Raw genomic sequence first — 15,201 nt, 5'->3', positions numbered from 1 at the left:
GAGATTTGAGCTACAGTGCACTACGATCTCAAAGGATGGATTTTTGAAACAGGTTGTAATCATGGGCAATGAAACTGCCAAAGGAGAAGAGACTTAGCAACACAGTCTTGATACTTTTTATTGATCGTCCAAGAGAATATAGAATCTCTAGAAATTAATTTTTAAAATTTCCTTCCAAATATAAAAGATGCTTCATTTAAATTGTATTATGAGTTTAATGCCTCAAAACCATCTAGGATTTCATGCAATTTCAAATAACTTAGTTTAAAAAGAAATTTATTGTAAGAAAATTATTTTCAATAAAGACAAAGGCCCTTTTTTCTCTTTCTTTTTTGTCTTGGGAGAGGAAGATGAGAAATGCTATTTTGGGGACAAGATTCCCAGAAGAAGGGAATCCTCTGGCAGTTTTGGCAGAAAACCAGCCTCCAAAGGAAAAGGACTTCAGCTTCTAAAGTGGGGAGTGGTGATGAGCTCCAAGTGGAGGGGGTGTCCCTGAGACTAGGGGCGGGTCAATACCAGCCTGGGTGGGTAGAAACGCGACTTGACAGAAACTCCATAGAGCTGATTCATTAGACATTGATGTGTTTCATTTGGAGGTGCTCGCCTTCCCAGTTCTCTGGGGAGGATCAGTTACAGCTCCAAGGAGGTGATTGTATTTTACTCAGGACCACATTGTTCCCTCTTGCCTTCATTACAATAAAACTAATAGTAATAGTAGTAGTAATAAATAAAATATAAATTCTAAAACCCTTTCCCCTTTATTTTCCAGAAAATAAGTCATGTAAGCATCTGCAAAGTGAATAGTGATTAATTTGAGGGATGGTGTCATCTTTAGTTTTAAAATGTTTTGGAATTCTTTTGTGGTGCTGTACATAGAGAAAATAGTTTTTGCTCTTTATATTTCTGAGGTGAGTGTGGATATGTATGTGTATGCATGCTCATGTATTTAGCCTACGTTTTCAAACTGATGTTTTCAGTGGGGGGAATCGCAATTTGTTTGAATAAATATATTTGGAAAGATGGATGACAAGCCAGCCTTCTCATCCATGGGTAATTACATTTGTCATTATGGTCAGCATGCTGATTTGTTATGGTCGGATATGACATTCATGAAGGTTTAGTAAGGTGGTTAGAAAACCCAACTGTTTGGCTCAAGCATTTCAGTGTCCATTTCTCTTTGATCCCTGATTCCTGGCAGCGGAAACAGTGAGGGGAAGAGTGGTAGAGATCCCCATACACATTTCCTGTAGAGACAGAGAATAGAACTGCTCCAAAGCGAAGTTTCAGTTCTCTCTTATTCAGTCAGCAAACCCTAGCTGAGTAGCTTACTGTGCCAGACACAGATTTGTTTTCTGTGTCATTCCTTTATCCAAATCCACTCCCTGAGAAAGGCTCCCCGCCCCCCCCCCCCCCCCACAGCAGACACACGGAGTCTTTATGCTGTTGAAAAGGTCTGGATCCTTCCTGCATAGAAACTCCAGCCCTGTATCTCCTTCGTTGAATGTACTGCTAGGGTGGAGTTTCAGTTTAAAATCCCTTTTTTTTTTTCTTTCTTAAAATAAACCCTAAGACAGAAACGTATTTTAGAGAAAAAAGAAGAGATTATATCGTGAGTATGTTCTCATGTTACAGCATACTTGTGAACATTTTAGTGACTGGGCATTATTCCATTGTGTACCTCAATTTCTGAACATTCATCCAGAATGTGGCTCACAATTTGCATCTGTTTCCTTAAGTCACTATTTATGAACATTTGTAAGACCCTTTGGGCAAATTGCCAAACCAGTTTCAGAGAATTTGTAGCATCTTATAGTCTCATTACAGGTCTCTTAACTACATATCATAGCACTCTAACCTTCACTGGATACTAAAAACTTCAAATTGTCACTGTTTTTTTTATAAATTTTCATTTTTCTTATTACTAGTGACATTGGACACTTTTTACATGCTTATTAGACATTTTTTGTTCCTTTTTCCTGAATTGTCTGTATATGTCCTTTGCTTGTATATCTGTTGGAGTTTGTATTTTTCTTATTCACTAGTGTAAACTTTTTTCATATTAAGGATATTAACATATATCCTTATCTTTAATATTTACTGATCACATTCAGGCAAAAATCCCTCCAATTATATCATTTGCCATCATATTATCACTTAGACCAGATAACTTGTTTTATTCAGTGAGATCAGCTTTATATCATTTTATGTGGGAGGTGGTTTTCAATGTTTAGTAATTAAGAATACATACTTTAGAGCAGAAAAGAAAGTATCTATTCTAGAAACTTATATAAAAGAGAGAATGTATAAGAGTTAAATTGCAAGGGACCTTGGTCCTACCGACCCTACTGTGCCAGCAGACTCATTGGTATTCCTACTGTGTGGGATGTATGGCCACTCTTGTGCACTTTATACAAAACTAAGAGATCTGTCCCCAGACGAGGCACCTAAGAGAGGTAGTGAGCTGCTTTGGAATTTATTCAATTCCAGGAAAAGTTCTAGCCATCCCTCATCCCCACACCTGCAGTTGCCCTGAACAGCAGCCCTCACACATTCTCCTTTTCCTTTCAGACAATTCCTCCTCACTGCAGGAAGATGAAGAGATAGACATGGAGGCCATCAGCTGGCAGGCCAGCAGTCCAGTTATGAACGGACACCCTGCCACCCCAGTGACCTCTGCTCGTTTCCCCAGCTGGGTCACTTTTGATGACAATGAAGTGAGCTGCCCTTTGCCACCCATCACCTCTCCTCTGAAGTTGAACACACCACCTACCGCACCTGTGATCCCGGAGGTACCTTATAATGCAACTGGCTCGTTTAAGAAGCGGGAACGTCCCAAGAGCACTTTGATGAACTTCTCCAAGGTTCAGAAGCTGGATGTTTCCTCCTTAAACCATCCTCCTTCCATAGTGGAGGCTCCGCCTTGGAGGGCAACCAATCCTTTCCTGAATGAGACTCTCCAGGATGTACAGCCCTCCCCTATCAACCCCTTCAGTGCTTTCTTTGAGGAGCAGGAGAGGCGCTCCCAAAACAATTCCACTTCTAGTACCGCTGGCAGAGGCCAGAGAGATTCCCTCATTGTCATCTACCAGGATGCCATCAGCTTTGATGACTCAAGCAAACACCAGTCACACTGTGATGCTGTTGAAAAACTCAAACAACTCCAAATTGATGACCCTGATCACTTACGCAATGCAACACTGCCTGATGATGACCCAGTAGCCTGGCTTGAACTGGAGGACTACCCGCCTGGTTTAGCACTCTCCCAGCCCAGGGATGGGTGGCCAATGATGCTGAGGATCCCTGAGAAGAAGAACATCATGTCCTCCAGGCACTGGGGACCCATCTACATCAAACTGACAGATAGTGGTTACCTGCAGCTGTATTATGAGCAGGGCCTAGAGAAGCCATTCCGTGAGTTCAAGCTGGAGAGCTGCCATGAGATTTCAGAACCTCGGCTCCAAAATTACGATGAGAATGGCAGGATCCATAGCTTGCACATAGACCGCGTCACCTACAAGGAGAAGAAGAAATACCAGCCCAAACCTGCCGTTGCCCACACAGCGGAGAGGGAACAAGTGATTAAGCTGGGCACCACTAATTACGATGACTTCCTGAGCTTCATCCGTGCCGTTCAGGACTGTCTCATGGATCTGCCTGTGTTGTCAATGGACTTGAGCACAGTTGGCTTGAACTACCTTGAAGAGGAGATTACAGTGGATGTCAGAGATGAATTCTCTGGCCTTGTGAGCAAAGGAGACGGCCAGCTTCTCCAGCACCATGTCTTGACACGGATCCACATTCTGAGTTTCCTCTCTGGGCTTGCAGAGTGTCGCTTGGGCCTCAATGACGTCCTTGTCAAAGGGAACGAAATAGTTTCCCGGCAAGACATCATGCCGACCACCACCACCAAGTGGATCAAGCTCCACAAGTGCCATTTTCACGGGTGTGTGGATGAGGACGTATTCAACAACTCCCGTGTTATTCTGTTCAACCCTTTGGATGCGTGCCGCTTTGAGCTCATGCGGTTCAGGACGGTGTTTGCTGAGAAGACCTTGCCTTTCACGCTCAGGACGGCGGCCAGCATCAACGGGGCCGAGGTGGAGGTGCAGAGCTGGCTGAGGATGTCCGCCGGCTTCTCCTCGAACTGTGACCCTCTCACTCAGGTTCCCTGCGAGAATGTGATGGTCCGTTACCCTGTGCCCAGTGAGTGGGTGAAAAACTTCCGCAGGGAAAGTGTCTTGGGGGAAAAGTCTTTGAAAGCCAAAGTGAACCGGGGGGCCAGTTTTGGCTCAGCCAGTGCATCTGGCTCTGAGCCTGTCATGAGAGTAACTCTGGGAACTGCCAAGTACGAACACGCCTTCAACTCCATCGTGTGGAGGATAAACCGACTGCCTGACAAAAACTCCGGTAGGTAGGGGTTCCGCATCCATGAAACTCCCCACGCAGTTGCCAGCGAGCAGGGTCCAGGTTCCACATCCTCGTTCCCCACGAAGTGCCAAGTTCTGCTGTGTGATGGGCGTGGTGATGGAGGGGGTGTGGGACAAGGAAGGCAGGAATATTTGAGCAAAGTAAATAACACAGATGGCCCAGTGTACTCCATCTTTTCACCTCCTTAATGATCACACGTCTTCTATAAAACCATGCATTATTCTCAGCTGCCCTGCTTGCCAAGTAGCTTTCCAGGGCAGCTTATGAATTTATATTCCTTTCTGACTCATTAAAATATTACCTATGGTGGCGGAAGCTATCCATTTCTAGATCCTAGAAGGCTTCCGGGTTCTGAAGAGATATTTTTCTAACTATGCCTGGGTATAGGTAAAAAGGCCGGGTTATTATGGCCAATCATATGTACACTTACAGGTGAGGAGTATATAATTCCAGCCACCCTGTGAAAGGCCTGTCAGTCGTAACATCTCAAGCTCAGAGTTGGGATTTGGGGATAGAGGAGAAATGGCCTCGATCAGACGGAAGATCCAGCCCAGATAAGCAGGTCCAAAAAGGTGGAATTCTACCAGACAAAAAGGAAAGGAAGGAATGTTTGATTTAAACAAAGAAACACAGCCCACGGCCCGAGCTGGCCCGCTCACAGCTGTGCGGGGTGGTTTTGTGCTTTCATGAGCCCGGGAGGCGATGGATGGCTTTCCTCGGGGCTCCAGAGAGGTTTAGTGAAACAGCAAAACCAGGGAGGAATCAGACCAGCTCTAGCAGCTTGTGTATTAGAGGACGCCCCGGGGACCCCAGCAGCAGGCAGCCCATGGTCCTATGCTCTTTTAAACCACTTCTCTTCTTGTTTACAATAAACTTTGCTCATCTGTTAACAGAAGTGAATATCCCAGCCAAGCAAAAAGAATACGGTTTGGGAAAACTCTTGACTGGAATGTCTTTCTCTTGTGCAGATATTCTTTCCATTCTCTCCATTAAATGCTAAGTGCGTTTGAAGTCTTCATTTTCTGTCCTACGTGGAACGGCTGTGTTGTCATCCCCTGCACATAATCTGATGTGATGGCAGGAGGCAGGAGGAGCTGGTCCACGCCCCAGGCGTTCCAGGCTGCAGACACCCACCAGGGCACCCTGTGTCAGACACTGGGCGTAACAGTGCACACTGAAGAGACAATTGGACCTCTGTGTCTGGGGCTGGATTTGCCACCCTCTGCTTCTAAACTGACATAATTTTTAAAACAAAGTCTTTCTCTCTGCTTGCAAGTTCATTTTCCCTGAAAGATCCCTGTATCCTCCTGGCGATAGCACTGTGATTTCCGCCTCAGCCACAGGGCCCATCTGAATTGATGGAGGAAAGGAGAAACCCTGAATTCTTTGGCACAGAGGCCTTGGGACGAGACCACAGTGACAGGGAGACAATTACTGTTTAACCTGCTGGACACTTGACGTGAGAAAAACAAGGCTTCAGGTGTATGTTTATTGGACTTTTCAGCTCTTAAGTGTACTAGGAATGGATTCAGATAACTTGAATTTGGAACTGTTGGGTTTATCAAGGTGAAAAACAAGGCTTACTCAAACCTCTTCATTTTACATATGAGAAAATTAAGGGCCAGGAAGTGACGTGACTCATCTGAAATTACAAAGCCACATCCAGGGGTCTTTTTGCAATACCACAGTGGCCTTGTAGTAGATGCCACCAAATAGACACAAACTTGACATCATTCCCACTGTGGGAACAGAGAATTGCAGTTTTCCCAGTGTGTACACACACATCTCATTTGTTTCCAACTTCTTCCTCTCAAATATTTAAAAGTATCACCCAAGGGAGTTTTGGTTAGAAGCAGCAAAGACTGACTGGCTACTACAAGGGAAGAAAAGTTGTACGAAGGGTGTGGGTGGCTCAGAGAATTGAAGGAAGGATAGCTCTTGATAGAAGGACCTATGGGTGTCTCCTCAGTTGCAGCCATCGGGACAAATCACAGGCCACTTTCTGTCCTTGTGCTATTTGGCTCGAGAGTCAAGGAGGACAGTGTATTTGTACTTCCACTGAGATGACATGACAGTGCTGGGGGAGATGACTTCCCAAAAGGGGGGTGGGCTAGGGGGATTGTTATCAGAAGAAAGAGGAATGAATGCAGGACGGGAAAACTAGGTCTTCAGCAAACACCTCCCTAATGCTTCCCAGAGGGGCAGCATTCAGTAGGCTCAAGGCCAAGTGAATGCAGCTTACACATTACATACGTATTTCCAGACGACCGAGACCTTATTTGTGAAAGATTTTTGAAATGCAGGGAAGCATAAAGATATTTAGGACTGTTTCTCACTTAAATTTCCTGCCCCCCTGCCCCCACCCCAATTACTCCCTTTGCTGTCATGGTTATATAGATTTAGAAGTGAAACCTCCCAAAAGGGCTACTTATAATACTTCTGGCCAGTGGTATGTTTCTGTGTCAGTTTAGGAAATTGGTAGTACCCTTTTCTGGAAACTTGAGATGTATAGGATCAGAATTCCAGGGAGACTGCAGGTTCTTACCATTGCTGCACTCACTGTGTCCAGCCCCAGGCCACCCCATCTGGTGCCCAGAAACCAGAGAATTGATGATCATCTACTAGTTATTGTCCCCTGCCCCGTTCTCCCCTTTTTAGAGCTCTTCTATCTTGGTCTTCAGACAGGCTTGAGGAGGTGTCTTTCACAGATTGTTTTTCATAATCCTCACACCTCCATCGACAGTGAAGGAGGCCCGAATCTCTGCACGCCTCTTCCCACCTGCAGTGGCCTTGCATCCCTAACCTGTGGAAGGCAGAACAGTCAGGACACAGGCAGCAAGCACGGTCCAGCAGGTCAGCAGCCCTGGCTCTGCTGGCACCCAAGGCCTGCAGCCACAGCAGGGGGTCCCAACCCCAGCCATCAAGATTAACAAACTGCCATTGGATTCCAACAGGGCTCGGCCAGCAGGGCCCCGCCCCTCCCAGTGCAGGCCCCACCTCTCTGCCGGCTCTCAGCCCACCCCACCCTCCAGTCCTAGAAGGTGTCAGAACAAAGCACCAGTGCTCCTTCTTTCCCAGATCCTCTGCCAGGAAACCAAACGTTCTGTCCTGCAGAGGTAGCTTTCTTTGCTGGAATCCCAGTTGTCAGACCAGATGAAGCGCAAACAATCCCAATACGGTGCCCTCCTTTTATGGAAAATAGAAATCTGAATTTTAAGGTTAAATTTCCTCAGATTCATCGAGGGATATGATATAATGCATGGGCTCATTAGTTCATCACCATAAATTAAACGATACTAGCTTTCGAAATTGCACTTCCTATTTGTCCACCAGCCATACACATCCATTAGTTAATGCTGGGAATCAAGAAAGAATGTTGCTTTCATAGAGTCTGCTGTGAGTACCCTTTGGTGGGGTGAGAGAAGAGGGTCAGTCTTTTTGTTGTTTTTAAGTTTGTTTGTTTATTGAGACAGGGAAGGGAGGGAGAAAGAGAGGGAGAGAAACATCAGTGTGGTGTTGCCTCTCATGCGCCTCTTACTGGGGACCTGGCCCACAACCCAGGCATGTGCCCTGACTGGGAATCAAACCAGTAACCCTTTGGTTCTCAGGCCAGCACTCAATCCACTGAGCCACACCAGCCAGGGCAGAAGAGGGTCAGTTTTGTGGAAAATAATGATTTATCAATACTCCAACTGTATAAATAAAGGTCACTAGATAAAACTGTTCTTCAAGTTGCTATTTAATTAAATTAAGAAACTCCTCTAGCCTTGGCTGGTGTGACTCAGTGGATTGAGCGTGAGCTGCAAACCAAAGGGTTGCTAGTTCGATTCCCAGTTGGGGCACATGTCTTGGTTGCTGGCCAGGTCCCCAGTACAAAGGTGTGGGAGAAGCAACCACACACTGATGTTTCTCTCCCTCTCTCCTCTTACCCCCTCTCTAAAATGAATAAATAAAATCTTTTTTAAAAAATAAAGAAGGAAACTCCTCTATGTGCTATGTAGTGATTTAAATATATAGCAGTACATTGAGAGAAGTTTAGGACATAATTTACAGTCAGTCAGATCTGAGTTTTATTCCCAGTACTGCAATTTAATGGCTCTGTGACCTCAGGCAATTACTTAAACCGCTCAGAGAAATTTCATTTTCTTCATCTATAAAATTGGGTTATTAATACCTAACTCATTAAGAATGAAATTAGATAATGCTTTTAAGTGTTTAGCAGTCTCTAGCCTGTAATAAATGTTTAATAAATGTTTAATATATGATAGCTATATATTTACGTCTATGGTACACAATTTTTTTTAATTGAATAGACTCACTTTTTAAATATTATAGTTTTGGCCATTATATGTATCTTAAATTCCTTTCCCCAAACCAGTCTAAACTTTCCTATTAATTACCTAAAGTTTTACTCTTCAGAAGTAACCACTGGAATAACTCACATTTGTGAAACAGAGCAAAACAAGTACTTCACTCTGTAATGTTTTCCTTGGAGAGAGGGTGTGTATGGCCTCACTCTCTGAGATTAAAAAGTCCTGCCCAGACCAATAAAGGAAATTGGAATTGTTTATTTGGGAAAATTCAGATAACTGAGGGCTGTTTCGGTTACATAATGAAATCAAAGCTGTGTTTATCCACAGTGAGTTACTGTGTAGGGGTTCTTATGGCTGACTTCCCCTGCAGACCTCGTCACCCTGCAAGCCTGGTCTTGAGGTCTGGGAGAACCAAGAGGTTACAACTCAGGCAAAGCGGTTAAAACAACGTGGAGTCAGACTGCTCGGTTCAGTTCTTAGCTCTGCCACTTGCTAGTAGAGTGTAATGTTATAACCTCCAGGGGTGTTACGAAGAGAATCTGTGGGAAGCATGTAGCACAGAACCCAGCCCAGAGCACATCCCACTACCTGTGGTGAATGACCATGACAGCAGTCACAGGAATAATCTCTCAGTCATTCCCCTCAAACATCTAGCGATAATTCTCAACTGAAAATCAAACCTGCAGTGTGCCAGTCAAGTGCAGTAGAACGAGCCGTAGATTTATAGAATTAACGAACAGGAAAGGACTGCGCCTAACATTGTCCAGCCCGCCCTCTGCTAACCTCCCCCAAGTCTCCCACTTTACAGAGGAGGAACCGAGGCCTAGAGAGAGTATGGGACTTGGGTGCGGGATCTCTGCCACTCTGCAGGAGAGCTGGAAGGCAAACGCAGGGACCCCGACTCTTAGCCCATGTGCTCTCTGGTGTGCACTGTGCTTCCCTGATAGAAAGTGTTGTTAGGGCTTCATCATTTACATGTGCCGTTCACCCCAAAAACATGCCAAAAACATTTTCTCTTTTTTTAAATATGAAATGCTATGAAGAAAATTCATTTACCTTTCAAAGGTCATCGGTGATTTTGCTCCAGGTGGCTGTCACTGATGTTTTATTAGGTGTTAAAGGCTGATCCCTTGTATTTCTTCCTGCCAATCTGTGGCTCCCATCTCTTAGTATTTGTGCTGGGTTCACATATCACTCCGACCTGAGCAGGCAGAATGACCTCTGGTTCCCAAGCCACGTTTCTATGGCTAAAAGACCAGGCTGCTGTAACTGTGGGGTATTGTGTCAGCATCTGAGGCACATGCAGTGAGATTCTGCAGAGCCAAATCCTCTGCTCGGCGCAGACCCAGTGAAAGACTTCCAGGCCTCCTTTGTTTCTGCGGAGGCTTTTCTTCCACTTCTTCCCGAAGAGCCTGATTTGTACATTCTTTGTCTTTGTTTCATAGCTTCTGGTCACCCACACTGTTTCTTCTGCCACCTCGAACTTGGCTCTGACCAGGAAGTGCCTTCCAGATTTGCCAATCATGTGAATGTTGAGTTCAGCATGCCCACAACCTCTGCCTCCAAAGCTGCCGTCAGATCCATCTCTGTGGAGGACAAGACGGACGTCAGGAAGTGGGTCAATTACTCCGCACACTACAGCTACAAGGTAGCCTGGGGAGGCATCTGGCTAATGTCCCTAAGTTCGTTTGTTCACCCCTGCAGTCACCCCCGACTCCTTCCTTTTCGTAGTGCCTGCCCTGGGTGCAAAGTGTTCTCTTACCACCTTGGAGACAGCTCGCCATGGTACATAGCCATGGATGAGTCTGCTCTGATTTAAATGAATAATCTCTCTAGCAGGCAAGAGAAAGGTTGGGAAAAAATAAAGAAGCTGATGACAGAGGAGAATACAGTGTCTTTCAGTCATCATAAACAGCAACATACAAAAGAGGAGTGGGGTAAATGGATTATTATTACTCATTCACAGGGTGATTTGTGTTGCAGAGGAGTGAACTTGGAAGTTGAGGGGACTGGCAGGAAAGTGCTAACCCCAAGCTTAGATTTCAGCTATAGAAGTTGAGGTGGGTCTGAGTAAAGTTAGGACATATACAGCCTGGTCACTGGGCTGTAACAGAACCAATCCTGAAAGCCAAACAAGCTTCTAGAATAGTAACAGGATCAGAGCTGTGGAGGGAGGGAACCAAATTGTTCCGACACGAAAAAAGATTTTGTCCTGAGGAGTGAGAGATTCAGTAAGAGGCCATGAATGATGGAAAATGGAAAGTTATTGAAGAAGGATTTTACAAAGTGGTTTAATAATTTTCTATTCATAATAGTATCCTTAGGTTTATATGGTGATTTATCATTTTTTAATAGCTTCCCTAGTTGTATGATCTACCAAAAAGAACAAATACTCCATCTTGTGGCCAAAAAGAAAACACCCCCACACTTTCCTCAGATCTGACCCTAGTCCTGCTATTTCAGCCCTTTCTTTTTTCTTTTTAAAGATTTTACTTATTTATTTTTGGAGAAAGGGAGGGAGAAAGAAAGAGGAGAGAAACATCAATGCGTCTCATGCGCCTGTAACTGGGGACCTGGCCCACAACCCAGGCACGTGCCCTGACTAGGAATCGAACCAGTGACCCTTTAATTTGCAGGCCGGTACTCAATCCTCTAAGCCACACCAGCCAGGGCTATTTCAGCCTTTCTCGTCTCATGGCATGCATAAGTACTAAAATTCTGTGGCATGCCAAAAACATATAGTATACTTTTTGCTGCTCTGATTTAAAAAATAAGTATACATTTGATTCATTCACACCAGGCAGCTATTGATGTGTTGGCTGCTGTCATTTTTTTATTCGACAATCTAAAGGAAAAGAGGTCAGGGCCCCTGACTAAGTGGTCACGTGGTGCATGTTTTACAAGTTCTCGCCCCAGCACACTGGTTGAAAAGCACTGCTCTAGTCAACTGTTCTGTCTTGAATTTTCCCCCTCGTCATAAATATCCAAATTGGCGTTGAGGGGAGCAGCTTCACTTACGACTCTCCCCAGCCTCGAAGGATTCCTTGCCTGGCTTATAAAAAGCTTCCGTCAAGGTGTGTCACTTTCAAGGCAAGATTAATTTCTAGTTCCTTAATAACTGCAGCTACAGTATTTTGCAGATGATATGAGTAGAGCTGTAAACACTGCAATACTTAGCTTGGACACTTTTTACAGCAATAAAGTAATGGGAGGTGTAAACAGCCAATTGCAAGGGCATCACTTACTTATAGACCTGTGTGGTTGCCTGCTGTGTGCCTACATCATTGGGATACAGTAGTGAAGAGGGGAAGCCCTGTCCTCCGGAGCCTATGGGAGGTACAGCGGCACTGGGCAAGTGTATTGCGATGCAAGGTGCAGTGGGAATATGCACCTCTCTCTACCTAATGGATCAGGAATAGCTTCACAGAAGAGATGACCTTTGAGTGACTATGGAAGGCAAAGAATAGGAATTTTCCAGACGGACCGGGAGGGAGAGAGAATTCCAGACCAAGCAAAGAGTGTGTACAGAAAGAGAATTGTAATAAACACAGGGTCAGTAGCTCCAGTGTGGCTGAAATCCAATACATCACAAAATTACAGGGAAATCTCAAAGAACCTAAACTTAGTGAGGTATTCTTTCTCGGTGTGTTTATTTCTTGGGATGTTTTGCTCCTCTTTCTGATATTTCTCTCCACCTCCTATTCTTGGCAGGTGGAGATGGAGCAAAAAAAGAGTTTGAAGCCGGACTTTGAAGGAGAGGAGATGGAAAATCCCAAAGAGTGTGGGGTCCAGTGATGACGCCCTCCTGAGGGGCCCTGACCCTAGAGTCACAATAGGATATCATCCTGAATCACTGAAGTTCAAGTCAGTACCTGCTACGACCACTCCATGTTGGGAACAGTGTATTGGACCTTCCTGTTTGTAGTTGCCTGTATTGTAACAGGAAGCCTGAGGTGGTTGCTTTGGAGGCTCTGACAGTGCCTGCAGCACCTGGTTCCTCTGACTTTTGGAGCTTATTAATTAAGCCACCTCTTGTCTCTCCCAACGCTCGGGTGTGGTTTGTTGGGACTGTGAGAGTCAGGAAAAGAACCTCCCACACTGGTGTTGGCATGATTACCTTCTGGTGTTCTCCTGTCACTTAGATGGGTTTCTGGAAAATACGGTCTTGAGAAGTTCATTAAGAACCCATCTCTGTCACTCCCTCTAGAAATGGTTCAGCAAAGGGACAAAGCAGATTCCCGCTTTAGGTTTCCCAGTCCTTTCACAGGTGTCTCCAGTCTTTAAAATATTAACACTATGCAATAGCAGTTTTTGAAACGTTTCCCTCCTGGTTCCAGACTGTTGGGTTGAAGCACTTTTTCCATTTCCCTAAGGTTTCAGTCACAGGGTTCACCACCCTGAGTTGCAATGGACAGTGGGAGGAAGGGCAGGACGAGATGCTTTTTTATTCCGTGCTCAGTCCCACGTTCTGTAAAGGGAAAGCAAACCTGAGTTATGTTTCTTCATTCTGGGGAAAAGAGACATGAATTGTAAGATTATATTCAGTTGAGGAGACAGCTTCAGTCTCAGTGAATTCCCAAATCCACCCTGAAAAATGTAGGACATTTCTGATTCCTGAAACACATGGAGATATATAACCTCACTTTGGGAGCATTTTTTGTATCTCATGGCCAATAGACAGTGCGTGTCTCTATAACTCAGACTTTACAGGAAATGTATGCCGAAAAGATTGTTTAAAAGCTGTTTCAAAATTCAGTTTGTATGAGCTTTTCCCAGAAATCCAGAGTTTGATAATCATAGTATTGTAATAGATCTAAAAGGCAGAAGATTCTGGGGTACAGATGGTTGGAAAGCCATATTTCTTTTTCAGTGTTGGGAACATTAATTACTGATTCTAAGAGTCTGGGACACTCAGTTTTCTTTACTTTCATTCATTCCTGCTCACATTCTGCACCTCTGACTCTTATTTGTACGTTGGTATTTTTTTACCAGATAAGAAACTACATCAGCCATCCCAGAGGGGATGCCTGCTCCGCAATGCAAAGGCAGCTCCCATCTGCCTTTCTGTATCTCTGTGCAGAATAGAACAGGGGGACAGAGAGCACACTCACCAGATTCGTAGATGACCCAGAAATAGACATAGAGCCAGTCTGCTGACCAGCCGACGCAGGCTTTATTCAGTGACTTTTCATTGAATTCTCACTATGTACTGACACTAGGATATAGAAATCATTATAATTTATTTACATACCTGAGCACAAGACCGAAACTAAAAATACGAAATTGAATAGGCATTAATGAGAAACTCCATTTTGAGTTTTTGTAAATGCAACCCTCTGTGTACAGTGTGGTGTATGTGGATGTGTGTGTTTTTTGGTGGGAAGGGTATAGGAAAGTCCTGGTTTCACAGCAGTGCATGTAGAAATGTTTTGGAAATAATTCAGTTTTGAATCAGGAGTATATTGTGGCTGTTCACAAAGCTATTGCTTCCCACCTGTGTTGATAGAAGTCCAGGGAGCAGTAGCGGTTAGCCCACCTCTGGATGGAGGGTTGGGTTGAATTCTGGGTACCACACTTTAAGAGAGACTTTAATCAGTTGATTGTGTCCAGAGGCAGGTGGCCAGAGTTGTGAAGGGTCAGATTATATAAGAAACAGGGGAATAGGTCCTCTGAAGAACAGAAAATGTAGCAGGAAAAGGAGAGTAGGAAAGGAGGAAATGATGTAGTAGCTGTAATGGAGATTTCCGTTGAGCTAGAAAAAGGGAGAGGACTTAGACTTATACTGTGTAGCTTCAAAGGGCAAAAATAGGAACCAAGGGGAACCTTATACATAACAGATATTTGATCTAATAGAAGAAAGAGTTTTTGAATAAGAGTTGTTTTAAAGAGGCATGAACTCAAGTAGTAAAATTTCCTGTTGCTGCAGATGCCCATGCAAAGGTTAAGGTGACAGTCTAGCCCAGATGCTACGAAAGGGACTCTTGCATTGGCTTTGAGCTGGGTGACTGCCAGGATCCCTTCTACATACAGGGTTAGGCTCAGTAGTCATAGGGCTCTCTGACTTAAGCTGTTTTTCTTTGATGAGGGGTCTGTCATCCTCTTTGATATATAGTGGGGTCCCCTGGGGAGCTTTGTCCAGTGAGGCCACAAAGCATCTCCCTCCCCTTCTTGTGCTAAAGGCACATGGGATTCCTCACAGAAACATCAGGATGAGTTGAAGAGTTGGCAAGGTGAAGGTCATTCCACCACCTTCCCTACCCAAGGGTAGGGTAGCATCCACGCACCCTCTCAAGATCCCTGCCTCACCTTTGAGCTCACATGTGTGTTGCTTGTGGGGCCTTTTATCCTCACTTGGTTAGTTTTCATTTCCTTCATGCTTTCGGCTGGCCTTTTTAAAAAATAAAACCAGTGCTGGGAGAATTTCTTCTATGCCATCTTTCCCTTCAGCAAGCAAATTATT

General features: G+C 44.6%; 1 protein-coding gene across 2 annotated transcripts in view; it reads left to right on the top strand.

The window, feature by feature from the left end:
- STON2 (stonin 2) overlaps positions 1-13,639 on the top strand; it is a 120,237-nt gene extending 106,598 nt beyond the window's left edge. For both annotated transcript variants that reach the window (XM_037154797.2, XM_037154795.2), the window contains 3 exons: positions 2,569-4,407; positions 10,187-10,389; positions 12,453-13,639. In XM_037154797.2, the coding sequence (XP_037010692.2) occupies positions 2,569-4,407; positions 10,187-10,389; positions 12,453-12,536 (2,126 nt within the window). In that variant the 3' untranslated portion in view covers positions 12,537-13,639. The remainder of the gene's footprint in view (positions 1-2,568; positions 4,408-10,186; positions 10,390-12,452) is intronic.
- Positions 13,640-15,201: the final 1,562 nt, after the last annotated feature.

Source organism: Artibeus jamaicensis, unplaced genomic scaffold (genome assembly GCF_021234435.1).
Source record: "Artibeus jamaicensis isolate MK-2021 breed Jamaican fruit bat unplaced genomic scaffold, CSHL_Jam_final contig_851, whole genome shotgun sequence".
Lineage (NCBI taxonomy): Eukaryota > Metazoa > Chordata > Mammalia > Chiroptera > Phyllostomidae > Artibeus > Artibeus jamaicensis.
This window is presented reverse-complemented; position numbering and strand designations above follow the sequence as displayed.